Here is a 27481-nt window from a genome sequence, read left to right as displayed (position 1 = left end):
AGAATTTACTAGGCAAATTAATCCAAATTTGGCATGGGATGGTATTTTAATACGAGAAATTTTTCTATGTGAAACAAGGGAAGGGAAGAGGAAAGCTTGCATTTAACTTTTTTTTTTACAAAATCCAAGAAATGAACAAAACTTAACATGGAAAATCATTTTGGTATGATTCTATGATTATCTGACACACCATCCTCCTTTAAGTGAGTAGGCACATAGGATGAGGGAGGTTAGCCCAACACAATTTTGTTAGCATAAGTTCTTAATTTATGCTCACAAAGCCAATAAATGGAAACAAATATGGCATGGAAAGGTACTTGGTTATGAGATATGTTTCTACGATTGTTATAGACCCTTACGCTTTAAAGTGGAGAGAGAAGGGGAGGTGTTTGGAAAAATGGGTATGATTATTAAAGACCACGACCTTCATTCAGCAGAGGATGATGAGAAGGACAGGGGGGAGGGGCTCTCTTATCAGTTTTTAGCATAAATCCAGAACATATCAAGCAAAAACAACCATATTTTAGCGTAAGATTAATTTGAGACCCTCCTTTTTCAGGGCAATGCTAAAAGAAACAGATAAAAATTATCAGAACTAATAGAAAATTAGTTTAAGTCATCTTTGTATTGCAATTCGAAACTCCAGCTGCAGCTCTCATTTCATAGCGGTTGCTTTTGAATTATGTTATAATTTGATACAAAATAACACCAATAAAACAATAAAATTTTGAATAATTTCATTTGTTTTTGAAAGGTGTAGCAAAGCACACCGGGTTAGCTAGTTTACACATAAAAATTAACATGTTGACAAATTCCATCTGAAGTTTTTTTTTTTAAATTCATTGCTTTTTGAAAATTTAAAAAAAGTATGTACCAGTAAGTGTTCCAAGGGAAGTCCACATCTATGTTTTTTTTTGTGCTACCAAAGTCGTGAATGTTTTCACTAAGGAAATTTTTTCATATTGTTTTTTTTATTAGTCTTAAAATAAATGGCTGTATGCTTTACGCCTTGCTAGCCAAGCGTTCATACTGAATTCAATTTACATACCTATCAATACTCGACTCTAAGAAAAAACTATCTTTTAACTTTAGTACAGGAATCTGTTGAATTTTAAGAATCGATGTAATATCTGCTACTTGTCCTCGTTCCGTTAGTTTGGCCATTAAACTCCTTCTCTCGTGCTCGAACATTCGGCATTCGAATAGCAGGTGTTGCGGATCTGCTGAAGCTGCTCCGCATCCGCAGCGGGCATCTTGGATAATCCTATTCCTGTACAAGTGTGCAGGCAGGCGTGAATGGTTGCTAATCAGTTTGTTGACAATAGTTAGTTCTCTCCGATGAAAACTTTCTCCCGACCACCAAGGTCTTATTCTTCTGTGGCTTTCTTAGCCAGTTGATCTGCCTTTTCATTCATTTTTATTCCTTGATGGGATGGAACCCACATGAGGGTTACTTCATATCCTGATCGTTCTAGCTGTGACAGGTTTTCTCGGATCAAAAACCATACTTCTGGAAAATAAGCTCTGCTTCTTCTGTTTGCGAGAAATAGTAGAGCACTCATACTATCAGATAGTAAGAGATACTTCCCTGGCGGTAGGTTACTAATATATGATATTAGACTGAGTCGATTTGGGGTCATTTTCGAATTTCTCAAACCCTGGGGTCTTAAAAGTTTCGTTTTGTCCTAAAACTCATCCATGATTTTTTGCCGAATTTTTAAGTAACGTTTACATGAGTAAATTTGGACTTTAAGGTTTGTATGGGAAAATTTAAAATTTTGTACTGAAAAACGAACATGGTTTTTCTTTTAACTCTGGTACCAAGCCCTTCAACCCTTTATGTGCCAATTTATAAATTTCTTAAAGGAAATTTTCCGCTTAACAACATTGCCGAAGACCGTTACTTGTTATCTCTCCAGACAACGAAGTTATAACCAATTTAATGAAGGCATGTCTTTTGGCATTGAAGGCAATTCAAATAAACCCGCAACACTGCTGGGTACAAACGAGAGATTGCTTGACTGATTTGCTCGTAGATGTTTTCTTTCAAATTTTATCATACTAGTTTCTTCGGAGCGATTGTTGTTTACATTAGGAGCCATCTTTTGATGGTTTCTATAAATAAAAATAACTATGCTTGAAGGGCTGGCATTCAATTGATTGCAAGCGCATCAACGTTTCACATAGAGCTGGAACAGCAAAACAACGAACCCCACAGTCAGTATTAAAAACACCTATATTAGAATCGTTGTCGCTCGGCCTGTTCTTGACCTATATTCATAAATAGAATATCAAAATGAAGATAAAAGATTCGTTTAACATTTTGTTAAACAAAATTTGAAAACCAAATCATGAAGTCTTAAGAAAAGTTGCTTCAACTGAACGCCTTTTGCTGAAACACATTCTCCCAGGTAACCATAAATACATATGCAATAATTCAAATATCGTATATTTAATGTATTTAAATTAAAAGCGAATACCTATAATTTATCTTTTCGTTATTAGAAACTCAAATCTTTTTTCGATCTAAACTCTGGCATTTGTTTTCGGCCGGCTTGTTGGGCGATAATGTATTCATGGCGTTTTTTGAACAAAAAGACTTATGAAATTTAGTGCACTTTTTTCAAATTAATCTTGATTCCAAAATATGTTTAAACAGAATTGCACCTATAATTATCATTTACTAGCTGACCCGGTGTGCTTTGCTACACCTTTCAGAGTCAAATGATATTTTCAGAAATCATTCAAATTTTTATTGTTTTTGGTATTATTTTAAATCAAATTATGACGAAATTAATAAACAACCACTATAAAATGAGAGCTTCAGCTGGAGTTTCAAATTGCAACACAAACCATAACTTATATTCTGAATCTTTATTTATAAATTTGTTTTAAAGATCTGATAATTTTCATCTGTTTCCTTAAGTTTCGCCCTAAAAAAGAAGGGTCTCAAATTAATCGTTCGTAAATAATCTAACTTATAAAGTATGGTTGTTTTTGCTTGATATGTTCTGGATTTATGCTAAAAAACTGATTAGAGAGCACCCCCCCCCCCCTCCCTGTCCTTCCCTTCACCCCCTGCTGAATGGAGATTGTAATCTTTAATAAACATTTTTTTCGTTCCCAAAAATCCTCTTACATCAAATATAGTTCCATTGGTTGATAAGTATTTAAGCTTTACAACAAAATTTATATGGAGCTCCTTCCTTTCTTCCCCTCTCTACACTGTAAATCGTAAGAGTCTATAACAATCGTAGAAACATATCTCGTAACCAAATTCCTTTCCATGCCATATTTGTTTCCATTTGTTGGCTTCGTAAGCATAAATTGAGAACATATGCTAACAAAATTGTATTGGGCTCACCTCCCTCCTCCCATGTACCTTCTCACTGAAAGGAGGATGATGTGTCAAATAATCATAGAATCATACCAAAATGATTTTCCATGTTAAGTATTGTCCATTTCTCGGATTTTGTAAAATAAAAGTTAAATGTAAGCTTCCCTCTTCCCTTCCTATATTCCATGCCATGCCAAATTTGGTTTTATTTAAGTAGTAAATTTTTGAGTTATGTATAAACTTGAAAGGGAGTACCATCCCCCTTTCCGTTCTCTTCTTTCAATAGAGGGGTGATAACTTAATATTCATAAAAGTATTTTTCGTACTCAAATACTTTTTGATGATTATGATGAAATTTGGTTTCATTTGCTCGATTAATTCTCGAGTTATGCAAAAAAAAAATGGAAACCCCCCCTTCTTCCTTTATATCTTACCGCTTGAAAGGTACGGCTTCAATTTATAATAGAAACATTGCTCGTATCCAAATATACTCACATGTCAAATGTGGTTCAATTTGCTTGATCAGCTCTCCAGTTATACTGAAAATTGTAAGGGAGACCTCGCCTCCCCCTTTTCATCCACCTCTTCGAAAGAGTGAGGGATACCAAATATTCATAGAAGCATTTCTCGTACCCAAATATCGTTTCATGCCAAATTTGGTTCCATTTGCTGTTGTAGTTCTTGAGTTATGCTGTAAAAATTGTATGAAACTCCCCTCCCTCTTTCCTTCCTCCCCGCTGTAAGAAGGAAGGGGTCTCAAACAATCATTAGAACATGTCACGTTCCCAAATACCCGCCCATGCCAAGTTTGGTTCCATTTGCTTAATTACTTTCTAAGTTATGTTGAAAACTATAGAAGAGGCCCCTCCCCCCTTTATATCTCCCTACTGGAAAGAGGGAGGGGTCTCAAATAATCATAGAAATATTTTTCGTGTCCAAATACCCTCCCATGCCAAATTTGGTTCCATTTGCTTTGTTAGTTTTTGAACTATATAAAAAAATATGAAAGAGCCCCCCCCCCTTTCAACTGGAAAGAGGGAGGGGTCTCAAATAATCATTGAAATATTTTTCGTATCCAAATACCTTCCCATGCCAAATTTGGATCCAATAACTTGATTAGTTCTCGAGTTAAATGAAAAATTGTAAGGTAGCCCCCCTCTCCCCTTCCTATCACGCCACAGAAAGGAGGGAGGGGTACCAAATATTCATAAAAATATTCCTCGTACCCAAATACCACCCCATGCCAAATATGATACCATTTGCTTGATGGGTTCTCGAGTTATGCAAAAAATTGTCTTTTGTTTGGGAGGCCCCTCCCTCCCTTAATGAGAGAGGGAGGGGTCTCAAACCACAATAGGAACCTTCCCCTGCCTCCAATACCCCCACCTGCCAAGTTTCACGCAAATCGGTTCAGTAGTTTCCGAGTCTATAGGGAACAGACAGACAGACAGACAGACAGACAGACAGACAGACAGACAGACAGACAGAAATTCATTTTTATATATATAGATTTTGTTCCAAATATCTAAGCAAATTTAAAAGAAAAACAAGTCATTTAGCAATAAATCAGTCTAAACGCGAAAATCACCGAATATAAACATAAACGCAACAAATTTGATCGATTTTATTAGTTGGAAGGATCGTGTATGCACCGATACTACCATGTGATTTGAAATTTGACGAAATTGAAGCTTTTAAACTCCAGCCGATGGAAGTCCCTAATTGGCCTTGCCACGGCCAAGGTGTCGAAAGATGTGTTCAAATGGTGTCTGAAGCAGCAGATGAAGTTTTTTCGTTCAAAAAACGCCATGAATACATTATCGCCCAACAAGCTGGCCGAAAACAAATGCCAGAGTTTAGATCGAAAAAAGATTTGAGTTTCTAATAATGAAAAGATAAATTATAGGTATTCGCTTTTAATTTAAATACATTAAATATACGATATTTGAATTATTGCATATGTATTTATGGTTACCCGGGAGAATGTGTTTCAGCAAAAGGCGTTCAGTTGAAGCAACTTTTCTTAAGACATCATGATTTGGTTTTCAAATTTTGTTTAACAAAATGTTAAACGAATCTTTTATCTTCATTTTGATATTCTATTTATGAATATCGGTCAAGAACAGGCCGAGCGACAACGATTCTAATATAGGTGTTTTTAATACTGACTGTGGGGTTCGTTGTTTTGCTGTTCCAGCTCTATGTGAAACGTTGATGCGCTTGCAATCAATTGAATGCCAGCCCTTCAAGCATAGTTATTTTTATTTATAGAAACCATCAAAAGATGGCTCCTAATGTAAACAACAATCGCTCCGAAGAAACTAGTATGATAAAATTTGAAAGAAAACATCTACGAGCAAATCAGTCAAGCAATCTCTCGTTTGTACCCAGCAGTGTTGCGGGTTTATTTGAATTGCCTTCAATGCCAAAAGACATGCCTTCATTAAATTGGTTATAACTTCGTTGTCTGGAGAGATAACAAGTAACGGTCTTCGGCAATGTTGTTAAGCGGAAAATTTCCTTTAAGAAATTTATTAATTGGCACATAAAGGGTTGAAGGGCTTGGTACCAGAGTTAAAAGAAAAACCATGTTCGTTTTTCAGTACAAAATTTTAAATTTTCCCATACAAACCTAAAAGTCCAAATTTACTCATGTAAACGTTACTTAAAAATTCGGCAAAAAATCATGGATGAGTTTTAGGACAAAACGAAACTTTTAAGACCCCAGGGTTTGAGAAATTCGAAAATAACCCCAAATCGACTCAGTCTAATATGATATACCCTCTCTAATGGCTAAAATCTCGACGTTGAATACAGTGCAATAGCCAGGCAGTTTTATTTTTAACGAAAGCTGCTCTTAGTAGAAGGCAACAGCATATCCGGTACCATGTTCAGTTTGAGATCCATCGGTGGCCAAAACATTGTGGTCCGAGTACTTATCTTCCAGATACTTTTCCACAATCGCACATACATTTTCTTGGGGTGGCATAGGATTTTGAATTAACTCCTTTGCGACGCAGTCTATTCGAATTTCATATTTACGCACTGAATCAGCAAACATGTATATCCCAAGATAATCTGATAATTTAGCTGTTGGACATATGTAGATCATGAACACGCAGTATGGCTTTATGTTTCATGGTTTGAGGGTTACGGTTTTCAAGAACGTCTACGGCATACAACTCATACCAGGATCTGATTGGTAATTTACGAGCTACAAACCGTACGGCGGTAATTCTTCTTCGCAGCTTGAGAGGCATTATTCCAGCTATAACCTCTAAGGATCCTGTGTGACACGTTCTTGTGGCGCCTAGGCAGATTCGTAAGCATTTCCATTGAACTCGACCTAAAGGAAGTAGAATACCCTCTTTTGCCTCGCAATAGAATAGTGAACCATATTCTAAACAAGCTCTAACACACGACCGATAAACTGTTAGCATGGCTGCTGGATCAGCGCCCCAACTTTGTCCAGCGATGCTTCTGAGGAAATTGACGTATGGAGTAGTTTTCCGCACAAGATATCTGATGTGAGCTGCCCATGATTATCTTGGAGTTAACAAAACTCCAAGAAGCTTGATAACGTTTTCGTACTTGATAACAGTTCGTTGAATTTCTAGGTACAGTACACTCCGAGGTTTTCTTCTGCAGCATATCAAAGCATTGCATTTAGAGGGGGACAGTGTTAGCCCTAAGTCGTGTAGGCCATCACGCATGACATATAATCCAGATTGCAATTTTTCAACCGCACGTATTGGGTTTTTATCCTGGTAGTATAGTATCACGTCATCCGCAAAGCAAACTAAGGGTACGACTTTCGAAATTGACACTTCATCCAGCAGTCCAACCATGTAAATGTTGAAACATATTGGAGATAGAAGCGATCCTTGAAGCAGACCTTGCCATGTGGTTTGACATCAGGGATGGAAGAAAATCTCTTCTAGCGACTTTTGAGCAGGAATCGACATAGGTTTCTTTGTGGATCCACCGATGCTACCAGAAACCTTTCACTCATTAGTGAATGAACTGTTCGTATTAACCATCTGTTAATGCCTAATTTATTCATTTCATCCACCAAACTGGAAATGTTGACTTTGTTGTAGGCGCTCTGAATATCTAAGCAGGCTATGAAGGTATATTCGTTGAGGGAAATTGCTGTTCTCGCTTGTTCCACCACCGCATGGATGGCATCCATTGTACTGCAACCTTTTCGAAAACCACATATTTCTTTATGGAACAGTCCAGTCGACTCTATGTACCATTCCAACTTCTCTTTGATGATAATTTCGAAAAGTTTTCTGAAACAACATGTCAGTGCAATTGGTCGGTACGATTTTGCATCATTCGGATCCTTTTCTGGTTTAAGTATCGGAATGATTTTAAAGAATTTCCCTGCCTGGGGAATTACGCCCTCGATTATAATACGATTATAAATTGTTGCTAGACAACCTTTAGCTATGGGTGGCAACTGTTTGATGATCTCATAAGAGATTTGGTCGACTCCTGGGGAAGAATTTTGACATCCTAGAAGAGAGACCTGAATGTCAGCTGATGTGATAACATCTCGAGCTGCATATTGCAAATCTCGAAGCGGAGGTTCGGGGGTTGATGGAGGGGCCAAATTCTCGAGGACTTTATTTAGAAGGTCTTCGTTACGTAATTGCGATGATTTTCTGTAGTTGCTTTTAAATATCTTTGCCATATTCCACATTTTACTAAGCGCAGTTTGACTGTCCCAGGATTCGCAGAGATTTCGCCACGATTCCTGCTTGTTTCTTTTGAGCATTGTTTTAAACTTGTTCTCTGTTGCTAAATACGCGTTCAGTTCATTTTGTTAAGGTTGTGTTTTGTTGTGTACGAGCATCCCCCTCGAACGCCTAGATCAAATATGATAGGTACGTGATCGCTTGTGTATAATGCATCCAACGTATCCCAAGACGCGTTTAGACTAATAGGGGAGAGGAAGGCTATATGCGCATATTAAGGAAAGCACTCATTTTCTCCTATACTCCAAAAGATAGGAGTCTGAAAACTATATGCACATGAGCGGACATCTGTTTTATATACGTTAGTGAAATTTTTCTGTTAAAATCTCTTACAGTTTTTGTGAAAATAATTTTATAATAAAAGAAGTCAAAATAGCCGATTTCCGAAACTGGCGGGCTAAATGCGCATATTTATGTTTTTAGCTATATTTCATTACCACTTGCAATATTTTGTTATTATTTAATTGAAAATGGTAGAAACGGATATTAAGCATACGTCAAGGCCGAAATTTTGGTGAAATTTTTTACATCACTAGTTCTTTTGCAGGAAACATAGTTAAGTATGCCATATGGCCATATTTCAGGGTAATATTTTTTCCATATTGTATTTTTATCGGATCTGTAGGAAGTTCTTCTTTTTTCACTGTAAGATCTTGATTTGAGCGTAGATTTCATGTTTAAATGATAGAAAGTAAAAAATTTATAAGACTAATCTATTTTTCTTGATACAGGCATTTAACCTGCCATGATATGGGCATTCAGAACCTGTCTCTTATTCCAATATCTTATCATTTACAACTTTGCCAAAAGCTTCAATTTGTAAAATTTCCGATTTCCAGATGAATAAGAAAGAAAAACCACTAAAATTTTTGTTCACAGAATCTGTATGCACAATAATTAAAGTTCAATATATTATAACAAAACTGACAAAAATCTTGTTTGAATTTTTAAATTTTTTCGACTTGATACAATAATTTAATTTTTATATGCCATGTGTTAAAAGCGTATTACCCTCAAACTGCACTAATTAGATATGATGAATCTCCAGCCATATCGTCAATCGGCTGTATGCGCATATTACCCAATATGCGCATATAGGAACACTTCCCCCTACCCGCAGATACTAGAGTTATATCAAATATAATAATAGTAGGAATATTCCTCACTCCCCAGAAACTTGAAGGACACATGAAACGCGCCTCCATGTGAGGAAAGTTCTTACGAACATGAATAAATGCGATCGAGAAGACCTAAGTTGCCTTAGACTAAATTTCGAAAGCTTCTGGCGAAAACTGTTAAGCTCATTATCACCAAAACTTTGTGTCCCGATCAGACAATTATACTAAATACAACACAAATATATCTACTGTATTTTTTTCATAATATCTTTCATGATAAGCAAGTTGACTTCGTTAATAAATTTTATACTCAAAATATGAATTCGATTTATCGGTTCAACATGTTTTGGAATTTTCAAAAAATCAGATGTGCCTAAATAAAATGTATTAAAAATAGCGAATTCTACACGAAGAATTTTTTCCTTTACCAATTTATTTATATTAAAGAAATGCTGATTTCCATTTACCAAACGTACCCCAGATAATAATAATAAAAACAATAATGATGATGTGGTCATCAATAAATTTCAAATCATATTGTAGAGTAAATTTAAAGATAAATTTACTTAGTAAATTGTTGCCTTTCTATGATTTCTTTTATGAAATATTTAGTATTGTTCAAAAATTGAAATTTCCATCAATTATTTTTCCAATTCAAATGACATTCGAATCTCAAATAGTAGATTTATTAGCATACTCCGTCAGTCAGGACCTTTTTTCCATTCGGCAGAAAACAACACAAATTGAGAACCATAGCAACATACTTTGCTACACGAAGAAAAGTTGAAGTCATCCTGGCTGAAATTCCTATGTTGAAAATAAAACATAAATAAAATTTTCTGCGTGGTCATAGAAATGCAAGTTCAAACACGAACTTTTGTAGTTAAGACGCGAACCCACGGTTGATGGAAAGAATGTTCAGAGTTTCCTCAGTACCTCAATGCATGAAATTTCCTTCTAGTAAGAACTTTCTCCAGGAGGTGGTGCTGATATACATGTCCTTGCTGAAGTATATGAAGCATGCTAAGAGTTACCAATGTTGATTATAATATGTTTGGTTATATCCACTGCACTTGTTTGCGCAAAAAACGGTCCTCTCAGTTTAGGGTATATTCGCGCCACATCAAATTTCCCATTTGAAACACCTATTGCGCGCACCCCCTTTGTTAAAGCCAAATTCTTATGGTCAGTTTGTTGGCTGACCAAACCACCGCACAAAGCGGAGAAGAAAAATTAGATCACTTGTTATCCAGTATCAATCGCGCGCAGTTTAATCATTATTCAGTCCGAACAGTTAGAATAAACGCTTTAAGATCGAACATTGTAGCTGGTTTTTACTTGAAATTAAACGGAAGTAAAGTTTATTGAGTGCGGTTTTTACGACTAATCCGAAAGTCAATTTTTGTCGGTAACATTTTGGTCCTTCGAGCCGGATTACGGGACTCGCTAGTGCCGTAAAACTAGTGCAGTGGACAATAGTCCTGAAGTGCTGTGTAGAAGAAAACGGACGGACAAAAGACCAACAAAACGCGCGCGCTCGTTTGGCTTGGGTTGGGTTGAAGTGTTCAGTAGTGAAATGAAATTTTGTGCCATCTTTGGAAAATGATTTCGTGATAAAATACGGACATATTCACTATTGCCGTACCGTTATACTGACTTAAACTGTGACAGAATATCTCCCCCACTGTGGGCGAAAGTGCAGTGCGAATTACGGATGAATTAAACCAGTTCCAAAAAGAAAGCAGTGAACAAAAAAAAGTGAGCCATAAAGGCTAAAGTATTTCCCTCAGATCTGTCGCTGCATCCTTGGGGTTATCCGCCAATAGCTGGCCAAAAGTTTGTTGCTTTGTGTGAAGAGCCAACAGCATAAGGCGATCGCTGTGTGGCTTAATTTTACCTGTACGGTTGGATAAGGCTGATGTTGGATAACCGATATCGATTGGTTTGTTCTGCATGTTCAAACAACAGGAGCTGGTCTTGATACCAATCATCGTCACCTACAGCTAAGTACCATTTATCTTTTCCTTTGTGTGTTCAGAAAGTCTGTGGAGGGTCGTTGCACGAAACACCTCTGTCTGGCATGTTACTGTTTAGAATTCCGGATAAAATTTGGACTGAATTTGGAATAGCGTTATCCGAGTGAATTAAAGTGGGTCGGTTGTAGAAATATTGCTGACATTGGCCCATCAATCAGCTGGGTGATTGCGTTGAACTGTCTCTTCACTTTTTGCGAGACGTCGAATCGATTCCAGCGGTCTGTCTGAGTGTTTAACAGTGCAAAAAGTGAAAAAAAAAAGCGGTAGCCTAGCTGAAACTGTGAGAACTGTATAGTGACAAGTTACCATGCGCGACTTGCGAGAACTTTATAAACTCGAAAGCAGCCAGTGTCGTGTTTTCGAGACAGTGCGGAAATTTATTCATAAAGCTAAAATAAGTGCAGTGAGAAGTGAACTGATCGGCGTACGCATTGAACGATTGGACGATGCGTTCAAGCAGTTTCAGCTAGTGCGTGCGGAAATCGAGTTGCAGACCGACCAGGTGACCGGGGTAGACGATCCTGAGCAGGAGTTGGCGTTGATCACCGCACGGGCCGAGGAAAATGACAGCATTTCGATGGATAGAGAGAACGATTATTGCAACATGAAGGGCGAGCTGTTGCACCTCCAGTCATCAGCACGCAGGTCGGAAAATGCTGAACAACCTACCACCAGTTCTCAGGAGTCGATCAGTTCATCAGCGAGTTTGGCACGGGTGAAGCTACCGGAGATTCGCCTACCAACCTTTGATGGGAAAATCGAAGCTTGGATAACTTTCCGTGATTCATTCGACAGTCTAATCAATTCGAACAACCAACTGACGGTAATGGACAAGTTCACCTACCTACGCTCCGCTCTTACAGGAGAAGCTCTTCAGGAGGTGAACTCGGTTGAGTTAACGGCAGCCAACTACGAAGTAGCATGGGCTGCCCTGAAAAATCGGTACGAAAATCGCAAGTTAATCGCCAAAACCTACCTCGATGCGATTTTCAGTGTCGAAGTAATGCGCAAAGAGAGCTACGAAAGTTTGAGCAAACTTATAGGCGATTTTGAGAAAAACATCAAGATGTTGGAAAAAGTGGGTGAAACTTCCGAAGGCTGGAGCACTTTGCTAGTGTACATGGTCTGTGCTCGATTGGATCCGTCAACGTTGCGGCACTGGGAAACGCATCACAACTCACGAGAAGTTCCCAGGTTCCAGGAGTTGTTACGCTTTTTGAGAGACCACTGTTCTGTTTTGCAAACCCTTGCGCATCAAGACACTGCTACGGATTCCCAGGTCAAACGGTCCAGGTTCGGAGTGAGCTACACCGGTGCTCAATTTTCTACGAGTTGTCCATTTTGTGGAAATGAATTCCATTCTGCTTTCCGGTGCGTGAAGTTTTTAAAGTGTACAGTCGAAGAACGTGCCGATTCAGTGAGGAGGGCTCGACTGTGCCTGAATTGTTTGTCACCCGGTCACATGGCTCGCGTCTGCAGCAGAGGCTCATGTCATCACTGCGGATCGCGCCATCATTCATTGCTGCATCCAGACCCTCAATCCTCCGTCTCGCAAACCCGTAGGAATTCGCCGCCGTCCGTACGTCAAGCTCCGCAATCCCCTCCACCATCTCCGTCATCCCAACCGATCCCTTCTACGAGCCCACTTTCCAGACCACAAACCTCCTCATCGTTCACAGTTACACACATGCCAGACTACTCTACAGACTTCTCTGACAACAACCAACACACAATTGGACATCCCACACAAACGCACACATCATCACACCATGTTCTGCTGTCGACGGCCATTGTACGCATCCAGGACCAGTCTGGGAACTCTCGACCAGCCAGAGCCTTATTAGATTCTGGTTCCCAGTTCAATTTTATTAGCACCAGATTCTGCCAAAGCTTAGAACTTCGAAGCTCCTCCGATTGTCTTATCGTCCAAGGCATCGGTGGGTCAACAGTCGCGAAACAGCAAGTGATAGCCTCCATTTTTCCCCGTTGCTCGGGAATATCTTCCTTCGGCTCGTCGATGAAATTTTATGTGCTTCCCGAAATTACAAATAGCCTCCCAACCAACTCTATTCCTTGCAAGTCGTGGAGTTTACCAGATAATGTAGTACTTGCTGATCCAAACTTCGACAAGCCAGGACAAGTGGACCTCATTCTAGGCGCAGAGGTCTTTTTCGATTTGCTCACCGATGGTCGCTTCAAAATTCCAACTGGCCCCAGCATACAGAACTCCGTCTTTGGCTGGATCATTGCTGGCACAGTTTCAGAACAGAAAACTTTGTCATATCCCCGTTTTACTGACGGTAAAGTTGGTGTCGGCGGCCGGTGGAAACATGGAAGAGTCAACCTTCTTAACCATCAGCTTCGCCAGAAGCAAGAAAATTCGGCAGGCAGTTGTGTTCTCCTTAAGTCGGAATCATCCAGTGTATCGACAGCTTCAACATTTTTATACATCATCAGTTTAGTTATGATCCTTTTGATCCTAACCCTTCAAAGGTTCTACCAGTTTAAATGTCGATACATCAAACCCCTACCGAAGACCTTGCAGTCTGTTTGGAAAGAGTCGATGAAACATCTCACGTTCTTCGCTAGGCTCGCATCGACGAATACGATCATTCAAGAGTTTGTACAACTGGTCTGGCAGATCTCCGTTTGTTAGATCAAGAATCAACGCAGCACCGATAGTTTACCAACTACAATCCTTGGGTCGCCCTGTACCGTCGTTCATGATTTGCCAAAGGGTGAACAGACAACGCTAGTCTGAGCAGAGTTCCAGCACCAAAGCCTTCAGGGGTGACGCGGTTGCGATCGGACGGGTCGGACCTGTCACCCCACCGCTAACCTTCGTTAAGTAACCATTCAATACCTGAGTCCATTACGGACACTTACCCGTTTTTCCTTAACAGGTTGCGGATCATCGTGCTGGAACTCCTCATCCTGTCATAAGCTCTCCAACGTCGCAGCAGCATCAGTAGCAGTAGCAACGGCAGTACTCAGCGTATTAGTAATCCCATCATCATCATCATCATCATTTCCAAGTCATTAGTGCTTCCGGTGTAGACCGGTAGCGTTTCATCCAGTTTCTTTGCATCACACCATATGTTGCAATTGTGCAACCAGACGCCACTTGTCTGAGCAGAGATCCAGCTCTAAAGCAATCGGGGGTGACGCGGTTGCGATCGGACGGGTCGGACCTGTCACCCCACAGCAGCCCTCTGTTAAGTAACCATCAATTTCCAACGTCCAGTTCGGACATTTACCAGTTTTTCGTTAGCAGGATTGCGGTTCATCGAGCTGGAAAATCCGGTCCTGTTTTCTTCAACCACGAACTTTTACAACCATTCAACATAGTCGGCAACGTAGTCAGCATCCAGTCGTGGATCCAATTAAGAAATTTCTAAAGAGTCTTTTTGAAATTATAAATAATTCAAGGCGGCCGGTATGTTTGCGCAAAAAACGGTCCTCTCAGTTTAGGGTATATTCGCGCCACATCAAATTTCCCATTTGAAACACCTATTGCGCGCACCCCCTTTGTTAAAGCCAAATTCTTATGGTCAGTTTGTTGGCTGACCAAACCACCGCACAAAGCGGAGAAGAAAAATTAGATCACTTGTTATCCAGTATCAATCGCGCGCAGTTTAATCATTATTCAGTCCGAACAGTTAGAATAAACGCTTTAAGATCGAACATTGTAGCTGGTTTTTACTTGAAATTAAACGGAAGTAAAGTTTATTGAGTGCGGTTTTTACGACTAATCCGAAAGTCAATTTTTGTCGGTAACAGCACTGTTCTGTCGAAGTTCCTCAAATCTGGTAAACTTTCCGTTGTTGATCACAACCAGGTTGGCTTCGTTAATTGCTGCTTCCAACATTCGGCCTTGTGTGTTTGTATCTTGAGAACCCCACAGCATATGTTTCGCTTCTTCTTCTTTTCTTTTTCTGGGATTTTCATCCTGTGCGGATGATTCATCCCTCATATTTTCCGCGTTGAATTCGCCTGCTACTACGCACGGTTGAGGTGTCTCAGATAGAAAGGTTTCCAGTTCATGCGGTGATACTCGATCTTGGGGACGAATATAAATCGAACAGATGGTGAGTGTAATCAGATTATTATTTGGTTCATTCAGATACCTGCAAATAATTCCTAATTTTTTTAAATTAATTTTGAATTATAATAAAAAAATATGAAATGAAGGATTAATTCTGATGTAGATGAGCTGAAAGCAGTGTGGCTCAGCACAATTAATGGGGTGGGATATTTAATTTTTTTTTTTTTGAGTGAATTTTTATTTTTAAAAGTTTTCAAATTAAGCATACATGTGAAAACTTAATAACGGAGGGTAGAGGAGGTTGAATCTCGTGCAGTTCAACATACAATTCCCCTATCCGAAATTTCAGTAGCCGAACCGTTTCCAGAGATGAGAAAACATCAACTATTGGCCAACTAAAGAGCCAGAATTAGAATAAATAAATGTAAAATAACTCATCCACAAGTGTTTAGGTCCGTTAAGGGTGACACCTTCTGGCCCTTAACCGTAGGAATTATAAAAAAAGTAAGTTAGGACCATTAAGGGTGACACCTTCTGGCCCTTAATCGTAGGTTTTAGAAAATTGAAAAAAGGGGGGTGAGTAATGTGGCTCAGCATAATTAATGCTTCAGCCACCTAAAGGGGATGATTAATCACATTTGTTTGGTTTTGTACAAAGAACGAAACCAAGGTAGATTAAACAAGGTCTGCAAGTATAAATAAAGTGGAACGAGAGTTCCAAGGGAGAGTTATTATTAGTTTAGACGAAAGAGGTCTCGGTCGTCATTAATCCGAACAGTCTACAGCAGTATCGCTGACATAATTTCTGTAGATCTGATCTGAAGATCTTGAAATCCAGGAGTGTTGGTTAGAAATCACTAAAAGATCTTCTGACTGTTAAGCATGATAGTTTGCCTTGTTGCCGAAAAAATAGTGGAATGATAAGGAGATAGTTTGGTTTTAATTAATAAGGGAAAAATTGAAACCGAGGCAAACTGATTTTGGAAGATTTTTGCGTCCCAAACTCGATATTTTTTGTCAGATTTTTTAACTCCCTTCTTATTTTCTAGTGTTTAGTAATTTTAAAACTAAGCAGCTTAGAGTGAAATCGATCAATGATAATTGATGAAGTAACTTACCTTCATGAACAACAAAAAATATATGAAATCTTTTCATTATCCTTTATTTATTCAACGATACAGATTAGAGGGATTAATGCCAAAAAAAACAATACAGATTTCGTCTAGATAATCTTCGTATTTTGCAAAATGGGGAAACATACTTACTTCTATAATTTATTTTCATCATACTCACAGTCTTCATGAAAATTGATCATTAAGGTAAAACCTTTTTTTCTAAATCTTTTTGATATTTTACACTTTTGCTAAAAAGTGCACAAATTTACAGTACATCTACATATACTACCTAATAGATTAAAAATTTTCGAGCTAAATAAAAATAATAAACAATTTCTTAAGCAGTATTTAGAAGCAAAAATTTGGTTTGTTGTTTTAATATTCTTTTTTATCACATTATATACATAAATTAACTTAGATTAATTTCTTTCTTCATTCCTCATTAATTATTTAAAATTTTCATTCCAATCATTAGAGTTTCAAAAAAATCAAAACCCTGGACATCCACGGCAATCAGTTGGTCAGCCTGAAGAAGGGCCAATTCAAGGGCCTCCGGGAGGCGGAAATCCTGGATCTCAGCTTTAATAACATCACCAAGCTGGACGCTTCGCACGTATCGGACCTCACGAAGATGACCTGGATCAATGTGTCGCATAATGCACTGACCGAAATTACGCGAGGAACGTTTGCCAGAAATGCGGTGCTGCGGGTGCTGAATATGGCGTTTAACAGTATAAAAAAGATTGACGCCAATACGTTCCGAGGGATGCGATTTTTGAGAAGGTTGTATTTGAATGATAATATGATCAGTGATGTTGGTCGGGGGACTTTTGGTTCGGTTACGAGGATCGGGACGATCGATTTGGCCAGGAACAGGATAAAGAAGGTTGACTACCAGATGTTCTTCCAGTTGAATTATGCAGAGGTGAGGTTATGTTTTATTTTTAGTTTAAATTTAATCTAATACGATTTTATATTTTTAGATCATCAACTTGGCAGAAAACGAAATTATAGAGATTCAGAAGGACGCCTTCAAGGACCTGTACTTAACGCATATCAACATCTCGTATAACAGATTGGAAACGATAGAGCCCAAGTCCTTCATAAATTGTGCCAATATGACGGTACTGGATCTGTCGCATAATTTGATCAAGAGTATTCCTCGGACTGCGTTTGACGAAACAACATATGCCTCCGAATGGATTTTGACCCACAATCTTCTGACGAATATGTCACAAATTCCGTTAGCGAACATGACTGGATTACGAGTTTTGAACGTTTCGTTCAACAACATCGTTGAAATCCCCAAAAACACGTTCCCGAAATTGTACGAACTGCACACGATAGACATGTCAAACAATAATATCTCATTCATCTACAATGCAGTTTTCCAAAACTTACTTTCAATGAGGAATCTGAATCTCAGTTACAATGCCTTGGAAAAGATTGGACCGTCTATGTTTGGAACTTTGCCAACGTTATTGGATCTCGACATGAGCCACAACTCGTTGAAAGACATCACTCGAGGAGCACTGGCCAAAATAAGTGGAGTAAGGTTCCTGAACATGGCCTACAACAAGCTGGAGAGGATTTTCCAGATCCCAATATCACTGAACCGACTCGATCTGGCTCATAACGAAATTAACGAGATCCCCGACAAAACTTGGCCTACGATGAACGCCCTGCTATACCTAGATCTAAGTTTCAACAAACTTCAGAACAATCTACCGCGAGGAAGTTTTGCAGGGCTACTCACTCTGCAAACTCTCAACCTGGAATCCAACGGAATCACCGAAATCCCACGGGACAGTTTATCAGATCTTGGGACGGTGCAGTACCTGCATTTGAGAGACAACAACATAACCGTCCTCCCGAAGGCTGCCTTCGGTAATCTACCAATTCTCTTCCAAGTGGAACTCATGAACAACGGACTCACCAATGTCAGTGAAAAAGCCTTCGAAGGACTACTTCAATTGTTAACGCTCAACATGTCCGACAATGCCATCAGTCACATTCCCAATGATGCGTTCTACGGGCTGGTGTCCCTAAGAAAGCTTGATATATCACGCAACCTAATTACTTCCATAGACAACAAAACAAACGGATTGCTGGACGCTTGTCTAAGTCTCGAAGAAATCGACCTAAGCCACAACCGGTTCAGTTTCGTAACGAAGAAAACCTTCCCCTCAGACCCGTACGTGCCCTACCGGTTGCGGAAAATCAACCTCAGCTACAACACCATGTCCATCATAACCAACGATCTTAAAGTGGGAACCAAAACCGTACAGCACCTGAACATGTCCCACAATAACATCAAGGAAATCCGTCGCGGGGTTCTGGGAAACCTAACCTCTCTGTTAACCTTGGACCTTTCGCACAACGAGTTGGTCAAGCTGGAGGGCGATGTTTTTCGGATGGCAGAGAACTTTTCGGAGTTGATCGTGCACCATAATCGTATCTGGAATGCTTCGTATGAGAATCTGTTGCGATTGAGCAATTTAACACTGCTGGATCTGCGAGAAAATGAGATCAGGAATTTCGACAATGAGTTGGTCGTTAAAATGAAGTCGACTAACTTGAGCGTACTGTTTGAAGGTAAGTTTCAGTTTTTTTAATGTTTCAATTAACTATGGGAACACAAACGATTGCTGGCGAAAACAGTAACAGCAACAACAAAAAAAAAACATTTCCACCTCGGCAGAGGGTGGTTTGTACAAAATATTTCGATCCCGACCGATTTTACTCAAACCGTTTGGGCGATCATATAAGCAGTGCCATACACGATGCCAATCGTGTTCACAGCGACAAAATTTCATCGCATTTGTACCAATGTTGTGTAGTCTGTGGCCCGCTTAAAGTATGTAGAGATACTCTGGTGGATACAAATTTATGTGTGGCAACGTTGCATATAATACACTGTTATTTTTTAAACACAACTGTCAAAAGTTCGGAAGTAAGTTCGGGATCGGAAGTCCGGACTTCCGAAGTAAAATTTAGTGCTGGCGCTATAATATACTCCTACTAAGCGGAATCTATAGGAGAGTGGGGATACTTGATCCCCTTTTCTTATTTTCACCATATCTTTTTGGAAAAACTTAGCAACTCGCCGTCTTTGACATTTTCTGACAGCTTGTAACTTCAAGTTTCTATGCTCCAAAAATTAGAACGATACTTGAACCCGTTGATGAACTAGAAGCATTTTCGTGGGAGTAAAAAAATTGCGATTTTTCTGAAGTTAGGGGTGACTTGATCCCCTATTGAAGGAGACTTGATCTTTCATTCAGGAAGCCCTAATCCTTGTATAAAAATCAAAAAAAACCGTAAGATAGAATGTTAATTGACTATTTTGGTCATGTTTGTTCTCATTTCACAATTTATAGCAGACATAAGAAGAAAATTCTATAACTTTGTCTCAACGCTAATAACATTGCATACTTAAAGGGGCTATTTTTTATAATTAAGAGAAAATTAATTATTTTTGCTCTTTCCTTCAGACAATTGTTTGATAAATATTAGTTTTTGGATAAATATTAGTAATTTCGTAATCAGAAATCATAACGATCAATTCAGAAGAAGAAGAATAGGCCGTTTGGAAGGGGGATCAATGGTACCCAACTTTAGGGGATCAATTGTACCCATAATCAACATTTTAGGAAACTTTTTCTGAAAAAAGTTGAGAGTTTTCCAGTACTTTGAAAACATGGCATTATGAAGTCCATTTAACGCTCGAACGATTGATACATTGGAACAAATATTTTTTTCAAAATTTTCCCATGTAACGAACATTTTAAAGTGATGAAAAAAGATCTTCAAGTTACATTTTGTGAAATTTTTCAAAAAAAGTTCAATTACTCAAACAATTATTTTGTTAAAAATTTTTTAACTACAAGCATTGTTATTTTGCTCATTTTGGCACATTTTCCTAGAACATTTGATCTTTGTAAGACATTCCAGTTTCAAGATATAGCTAAGGAATCAAGTATCCCCAGGGATCAAGTATCCTCATTCTCCCCTATATATAAAAAGCAATTTCTGTGGGTTTGTTTGTTTGTTTGTTTGTCCTCTATAGGCTCAGCCATCTTAAGAGCTAGAGAGCTGAAATTTGACATGGATACTCATTAGGACCAGGAATGATGAAAAATGTTTTCAGATTTTCGGATGATCCCTTCTAAAGGGGGTCGTCCAAACAAGAGAAATATTGTTTTCGCGATATTGACGTTATTTTTCGTCGGATTGTGGCAGAATTTTGCTCATAGGGGTTTTGAGAGATGCGGAATTGATTCCAGGTATTGAATTTTGTGTCAGGGGTCGGCAAAAGGGGTCGTCCATATGAACTGTTCAGTGTTTTTACTATATTGACGTTATTATGCATTAGATTGATATGAAAATTTGCACATGAGTGTTTTGGGGGATGAGCAATCAATTCTAGGTATTGAATTCAGGATCATGGATCGGCCAAAGGGGTCGTCCATATCAACTTTTTAATGTTTTTACGATACTGGCGTTATTATGCATTGGATTGAGATGAAAATTTGCAGACAAGGATTTTAAAATACGGACAATCGATACCAGTTATCAAATTTTGTAGAAGGGGTCGTCAAAAGGGGTCGCCCATATCAACTATTCAATGTTTTTGCGATATTGGCGTTATTATAATTTTGATTTTGATGAAAAATTGCACAAGAGTATTTTGAGGAACGATCAATCGATTCCAGGTTTCAAATTCAGGGTCAAGGGTCTGCCAAAAGGGTCGTCCATATAAACACTGTTTTTGCGATATTAATGCTTAAATGCATTGGATTAAGATGGAAACTTGGTACGCGAGAGTTTCAAGGATTGAGTAGTTGATTTCAGGAGTCGAATTTTAATTCAGAGGTCTGTGGAAGGGGTCGTTTATATAAACTGTTCAATGTTTTTACGGTATTGATGTTATTATGCATTGGATTGCGGGGGACAATCAATTGTTTCGCGTTTCAAATCTCGAGTCAGGAGTCGGCAAAAATGGTCGTCCATATTATCTGTTCTCTGTTTTTGCAAAAATTGGGGTTTATTCGGCGAGTCGAGTGTCATGACACACAAAATTTCACTTCTTTGTCCTGACTACAGGAAATGTTTCAGAGAAGAAACGTTAGTATGAATGAGCTCCAAAATCTATCACAAGACATTTGAGCTGAAACTTCTAGCCTAGAGTGGTTTTTGGAGTCGGCTTAACGATGTGGAATGTTGCACATCACGTCACGTGACTCTCAGAATAAGCTCCATTGCCTTAGTTATACATCGGATTATAATGAACATTTGCACATGGGAGCTTTACAGCACATGAAATTGATTTTACGTGTCAAATTTTGACAAAGAAACAGTAAAAGGGTCGTCCATAATATTTTCGATATTTTGGCAATAACTACGTTGTTAGGCATTATACCGAAACAAAAATTTAAATACGAGAGTTTTGCAGAAAAAGGGGTCGTCCTTATTTACTGTTTAATGTTTTTGCAATAATTGTTTTATAATTCATGAGACCCAGATAAAAATTCATTCACGGATGTTTTACAAAACGGATAATTGATTTTTGAATTCAAATTTTGAATCAGACGACAGAAGAGGGGTCGTTCATATTACCTTCATAATATTTAAGACATAATGTCGTTGTTATGCATCCGAAAAAGACAGAAATTCGAACACGGGTGTTCTTTTCGACGGTCATTCAATTTCTTATTTTAAATTTCCGTTTGGATGACAAGCAAATAGGTCACTTACAAGTTCTGTTTAGTATTTTAAGCAATTTTTTCGTGAAAATGCGTCCCAATTATCAACCAAATACAAAATCATCAGCTTTAAAGTTAAAAGCGAAACGAAGTTCGTACGGGATCAGCTAGTACTACAATAAAATAACTTTAGCCTGCTATGCTGGCGTCCCGGGCATTGATACAGCTTGTTTCTAGTTTCGACGGTATTTTGAGCAAAACTGGGCAAACATAAAGGGTGATACGGTCAAAATTTGGTCAAGGGAAAAAGCGTGTGAATCGGTGAAATCGTTTATTTAAAAAACCAAATTAAATTTCTTTTTCAAGTTTAATTAGTATAAAATTCAGGAAAAATATTCAGTTACGCTTCCGCTTTTTCAAATCCGAATTGCCGGGCCTTATGCTTAACCGCTGCCATCAGATTTTGTACAGCCACCTTGTCCACCTTCTTCGCCGCAGAAAGCCAGTTTGCCTTGAACTGCTGCTCGTCCTTAGCAGTTTTTTGGTCTTCTTTAGGTTCCGCTTGACAATAGCCCAGTATTTCTCAATTGGGCGGAGCTCTGGCGTGTTGGGAGGGTTCTTGTCCTTGGGAACCACCTGCACGTTGTTGGCGGCGTACTACTCTATGGCCTTTTTACCGAAATGGCAAGATGCCAAATCCGGCCAAAACAGTACGGAACAATCGTGTTTCTTCAGGAAAGGCAGCAGACGTTTATTCAAACACTCTTTCACGTAAATTTCTTGGATGACAGTCCCGGAAGCTATGAAAATGCTGCTTTTCTAGCCACAGGTACAGATGGCTTGCCAAACCAGATATTTCTTCGCGAAATTTGGCAGTTTCATGTGCTTGAAAATATTTGCTACCTTTCCCCTTCCTTTTGCCGTATAAAACTCCTGTCCCGGAAGCTGCTTGTAGTCGGCTTTGACGTAGGTTTCGTCGTCCATTACCACGCAGTCAAATTTCGTCAGTATCGTCGTGTTCAGCCTCGATCCGGGATCGCGCTTTGGCCGTCGTATTTTGTTCATCATCGCGATTTGGAGTCACTACCTTCTTGTAAGTCGATAGTCCGGCTCGTTTTTTGGCTCGATGCACGGTTGTAGACGATACACCCAGCTTATTTGCGGCATCTCGGAGAGAGATGTTAGGGTTTCGCTTGAAACTACCGGCAACTTTCTTTGTCGTCTCAGCGGCTTCCGGTTTTCGATTTCCCCCCGATCCAGACTTCCTGGCTGTCGATAAACGTTCCCCAAACACTTTAATTACATTTGTAACGGATGATTTGGCAACTTTTAGCGATTTTGTCAGCTTTGCTTGCGAGTAGCTCGGATTTTCGCGATGCGCGAGCAAAATTTTGATACCCTGGAGGAAACCTGGCCGTCCTACTCAATTCTTCTTCGACGAAAACACCCATTTGGAGTGTAAGGGCTTGATACAAGCGGGCCGCTCTAGAAAAACCGATACATCGGATACATCATTCGATCTCACGGAATCAAGTTCGTTCACCGCCGCCAACCATTTGGACCCGTCTGGCTGGCCTCGGATTCCGTAGTATGTACTCGGTACATCTGGGAAAGAATTCACACCAGCAGAAGTTGCTCGAAAACCAGTGAAAATGTCAACATAGTTTTCAACTGTCCCCTCTGGCTCATGCTGCACAAGAATGATCAAGGGGTTTTTTTAGGAACTACTTCATCTCGATCTGGCTTCATAAAATTTCACATCTCGATCAATGATAACCTTTCGAATAACCGGATCCCAAAATTGGTACCTATTTGGAGCATAACCAACCAGTATTGCCTCCTTGCTCTTCGCATCGAACATCTTCCTCAACTGGTTTGATACCCAGACGAACGTTTGACAACCAAATTGTTCTAAATAAAGAGGAGCTTCAGCAATAAGACAATCTTTGTTGATAAGATCCGCCTTGTCCCGACCATGCGCAATGAATAAAACATTTATTCCACTCCTAGCTTTTTGTTTGACAACACTACGAATGGTTCCTTCAATTTCCGACTTGATTGCAGTGCTCCGAAAGCATTTCGGTCCTTTGGGTTTTTTCTCTCTGTTTCCATCTCTTCCGACGAACACCGTGCTCTTGTCCTCGTTCGATTCTTCCATCCGCTTGTCTCGTTTGGACACTTCCGTCAACAGTCACTGTTTAATCATTTCCGGCGAAAGATCTTTCTCGTCCCTATTCTCGAGGGCCGTCACCAGAGGATCAAAGCTATCCGGTAGTGTCAGAAAAAGTTGAGACACCAGATTGCTTGTTTCCAACTTTGCCCCAGCAGACTTCAACTGCTGGACCAAATCGTCGAACGCTTGAAAATGCGCTTGTATCAAGGACCCTTCCTTCATCCGCTGGCGAGCCAACTGCTTCCGGAGCAACGTTTGGTTCGTTACTGATCTTGTAGCGAAGGTTTCCTCCAGGGCTTTCTACATAGCCCTAGCCGTTTCCTTCTTCCGTACAATAACCAGGCATTCGTCGGATACGAACGACACCAACAGCATCTTGTCCGCGCTGCACCGTCCGAAGGATGGCAGCTTCTTTCAAGACTTCCGAGACCTTCGCTGCATCCATAGGAACAGCTTCACGCGGAACTTGCAATTCTCGTAATTGGGACCAACCAGCTGCGAAATGCCTTATCTTGAAGTGGAGCCCAGAGAAAACTTGGGATCCACAGTGATCAGAGATACTCCTTGAGTAATTAAGAAAGAAGTTTATTACGAAGGAAAAGTGTTCTTTCATGTTCGGGAGTTTGTTAAAGATTCGTGAAAATTGTCAGGATCACTTGACACATCCTTGTCAAGGATTGCTTCGCTTCATTGACTTTAAGAGACAGTTTTATTAAAAACTAGCTGAACGCGGACTCTACAAAGTTGTACACAAAGTTGACGGAACTGGTTGGTATAGGGATCTAACAAATGGGTCACTCATGCTCTTGTTGTGTTTGCTGTTGTTGGAATTGGTTGTATAATGAAAATATACTAGACAAAATGCAACATTTAAAAGGTACATCACTTTTGTAATTTCTTTATGAAAAAAAAAATTACGAAAAGCACTCATTCAATCTAATTTTTCAACAAAAAATATTGTCTAATATAATGAATGTTTAATATTTATTTTTTCAGGAAACCCTCTGCAGTGCGACTGCTACAGCCGGCCGTTATACAATTACCTCCGGACGCTTCCCTCGATCCGGCCCGAATACGAAGCGATACGCTGTGCGGAACCCTCGACAACGGCCGGCATGCCGCTGATAGGCGTCAGCGACGAGCTGCTTTCGTGCGTGCCGGCTTCCGATTTGGAAATCTACCAGCTGCTGCCGGATTTACGGTTCCGGGAGGTCTCCTAGTGAGTATCTGTTGAATGAGTAACAAATACTTGAATTAAAATTTATCTTTTTTTTTTTCTAAATAACTTTTCAGTTTCCGTGGAAAACTGATCGTGCATTGGTTCGTGAGCTCGACGAAGGACATTGCCGACTTCTACGTGTACATCCGGGATCGGCAGAACAACATCGTCTTCGAGCGGGTCGTTTCGTACAGTAGTCGACTGACGGCCATTGCCGGGGAAGAAATCGCCGGTTCCGGTTCCGGTTCGTCGTTGGAGCTGTGCGTGCTGGCCAAGAGCAGCAGCGAGGAGCTGAACTTCCTCGAGAGCCAATGCGTACAGCTGCCGGACGATCTGGAAGCTGTCAAGCGGAAGTACAACGAAAACTACAACTACAAACTGCCGTTGAGTTTAACCGGCAGTCGAGGAGGCGCGGGACGTTCCAGTAGCTGTGATATTGATGTAAATAGCTTAGTAGTCGTGCTAGTTAGTTTCCTAAGTGCTGTGTTCAACTTGATTCGGTAGCGCTCTCGACTCGGGAGCTCTCCCTAGCGTATGTACATTTTTATAATTTTTTGTAGAAAAATTCAAAATTAAATAGGTATTTATTAGTAAACGCGTGAAGTGATGTGTTGTTTTTTTTGTTTTGTGTCAAAACTGAATTCAAATCAGAATATTAATTCAGCGTTCAACTCCGTTGTTTTTTGCTGCTGTCCGATGATTATCATCGCTGTCCGAAAATTTCAACTGGCCCCGAAGTCATGTTTGAATTCGTTGAACATTCACTAGAAGAAGAAAAAAAACCTGGACGAGGTAAGTTGATGTATCACATCTGTTTCCGTAAGTTTAAATTCGAAGAATTTGAACTTTTATTTGAATCATCGACTTAAGCAGTTTTTTTTTATTTAAAAAAATCTATTTTGACCTCATAGAAAAAAATATCAAAAATTTCGAAAAAAAACGATTCCAAAATAAGGAAAAAAAACAAATTTGGACAATAACAAATTTGACAAAAATTCAAATTTTCGAAAATTTTATCATTTTCATGATTTTTGTATTTTGTTTTTCATTTTAAAATTATTAGTAATTCTGTATTTTTTTACTATTTGTCAATAACAAAAATGGCAAAAATTGACAAAAAAGACAAAAAAGACATAAATAACGAAAATTACAAAAATGACCAAAAATTAAAAACTACAAAAATTACAAAAATAACAAAAATTACAAGATTACAAAAATTACAAAAATTACAAAAATTACAAAAATGGCAAAAATGACAAAAATGACAAAAATGACAAAAATGACAAACAAGACAAAAATGACAAAAATCACATAAATGACAAAAATGACAAAAATGTCAAAAATGACAAAAAATGACAAAAGTGACAAAAATGACAAAAATGACAAAAATGACAAAAATGACAAAAATGACAAAAATGACAAAAATGACAAAAATGACAAAAATGACAAAAATGACAAAAATGACAAAAATGACAAAAATGACAAAAATGACAAAAATGACAAAAATGACAAAAATGACAAAAATGACAAAAATGACAAAAATGACAAAAATGACAAAAATGACAAAAATGACAAAAATGACAAAAATGACAAAAATGAAAAAAATGACAAAAATGAAAAAAATGAAAAAACTGACAAATTTGATAATATTGACGAAATTGATGAAATTGACAAAATTCACAAAATTCACAAAATTGACAAAATTTAAAAAATTGACAAAATTTAAAAAATTGACAAAATTGACAAAATTGACAGAATTGACAATATTGACAAAAATGACAAAATTGACAAAATTGACAAAATTGACAAAATTGACAAAATTGACAAAAATGACAAAATTGACAAAATTGACAAATTGACAAAATTGACAAAATTGACAGAATTGACAAAACTGACAAAATTGACAAAATTGACAAAATTGACAAAATTGACAAAATTTACAAAATTTACAAAATTGACAAAATTGACAG

General features: G+C 38.7%; 1 protein-coding gene across 1 annotated transcript; it reads left to right on the top strand.

The window, feature by feature from the left end:
- Positions 1 to 8390: 8390 nt before the first annotated feature.
- LOC129741340 (toll-like receptor 13) lies at positions 8391 to 26101 on the top strand (the record flags this gene model as incomplete). Its single annotated transcript, XM_055733064.1, has 7 exons — positions 8391 to 8401; positions 10132 to 10153; positions 11721 to 13046; positions 16890 to 17339; positions 17398 to 19009; positions 25289 to 25511; positions 25586 to 26101. Coding segments are annotated over 7 exons (4074 nt in total), but the record flags the coding sequence as incomplete, so codon positions are not given.
- Between the last annotated feature and the right edge of the window lie 1380 nt (positions 26102 to 27481).

Source organism: Uranotaenia lowii, chromosome 2 (assembly GCF_029784155.1).
Source record: "Uranotaenia lowii strain MFRU-FL chromosome 2, ASM2978415v1, whole genome shotgun sequence".
Classification (NCBI taxonomy): domain Eukaryota; kingdom Metazoa; phylum Arthropoda; class Insecta; order Diptera; family Culicidae; genus Uranotaenia; species Uranotaenia lowii.
The sequence above is the reverse complement of the archived record's forward strand: the minus strand, read 5'-3'. Positions and strand labels throughout refer to the sequence as shown.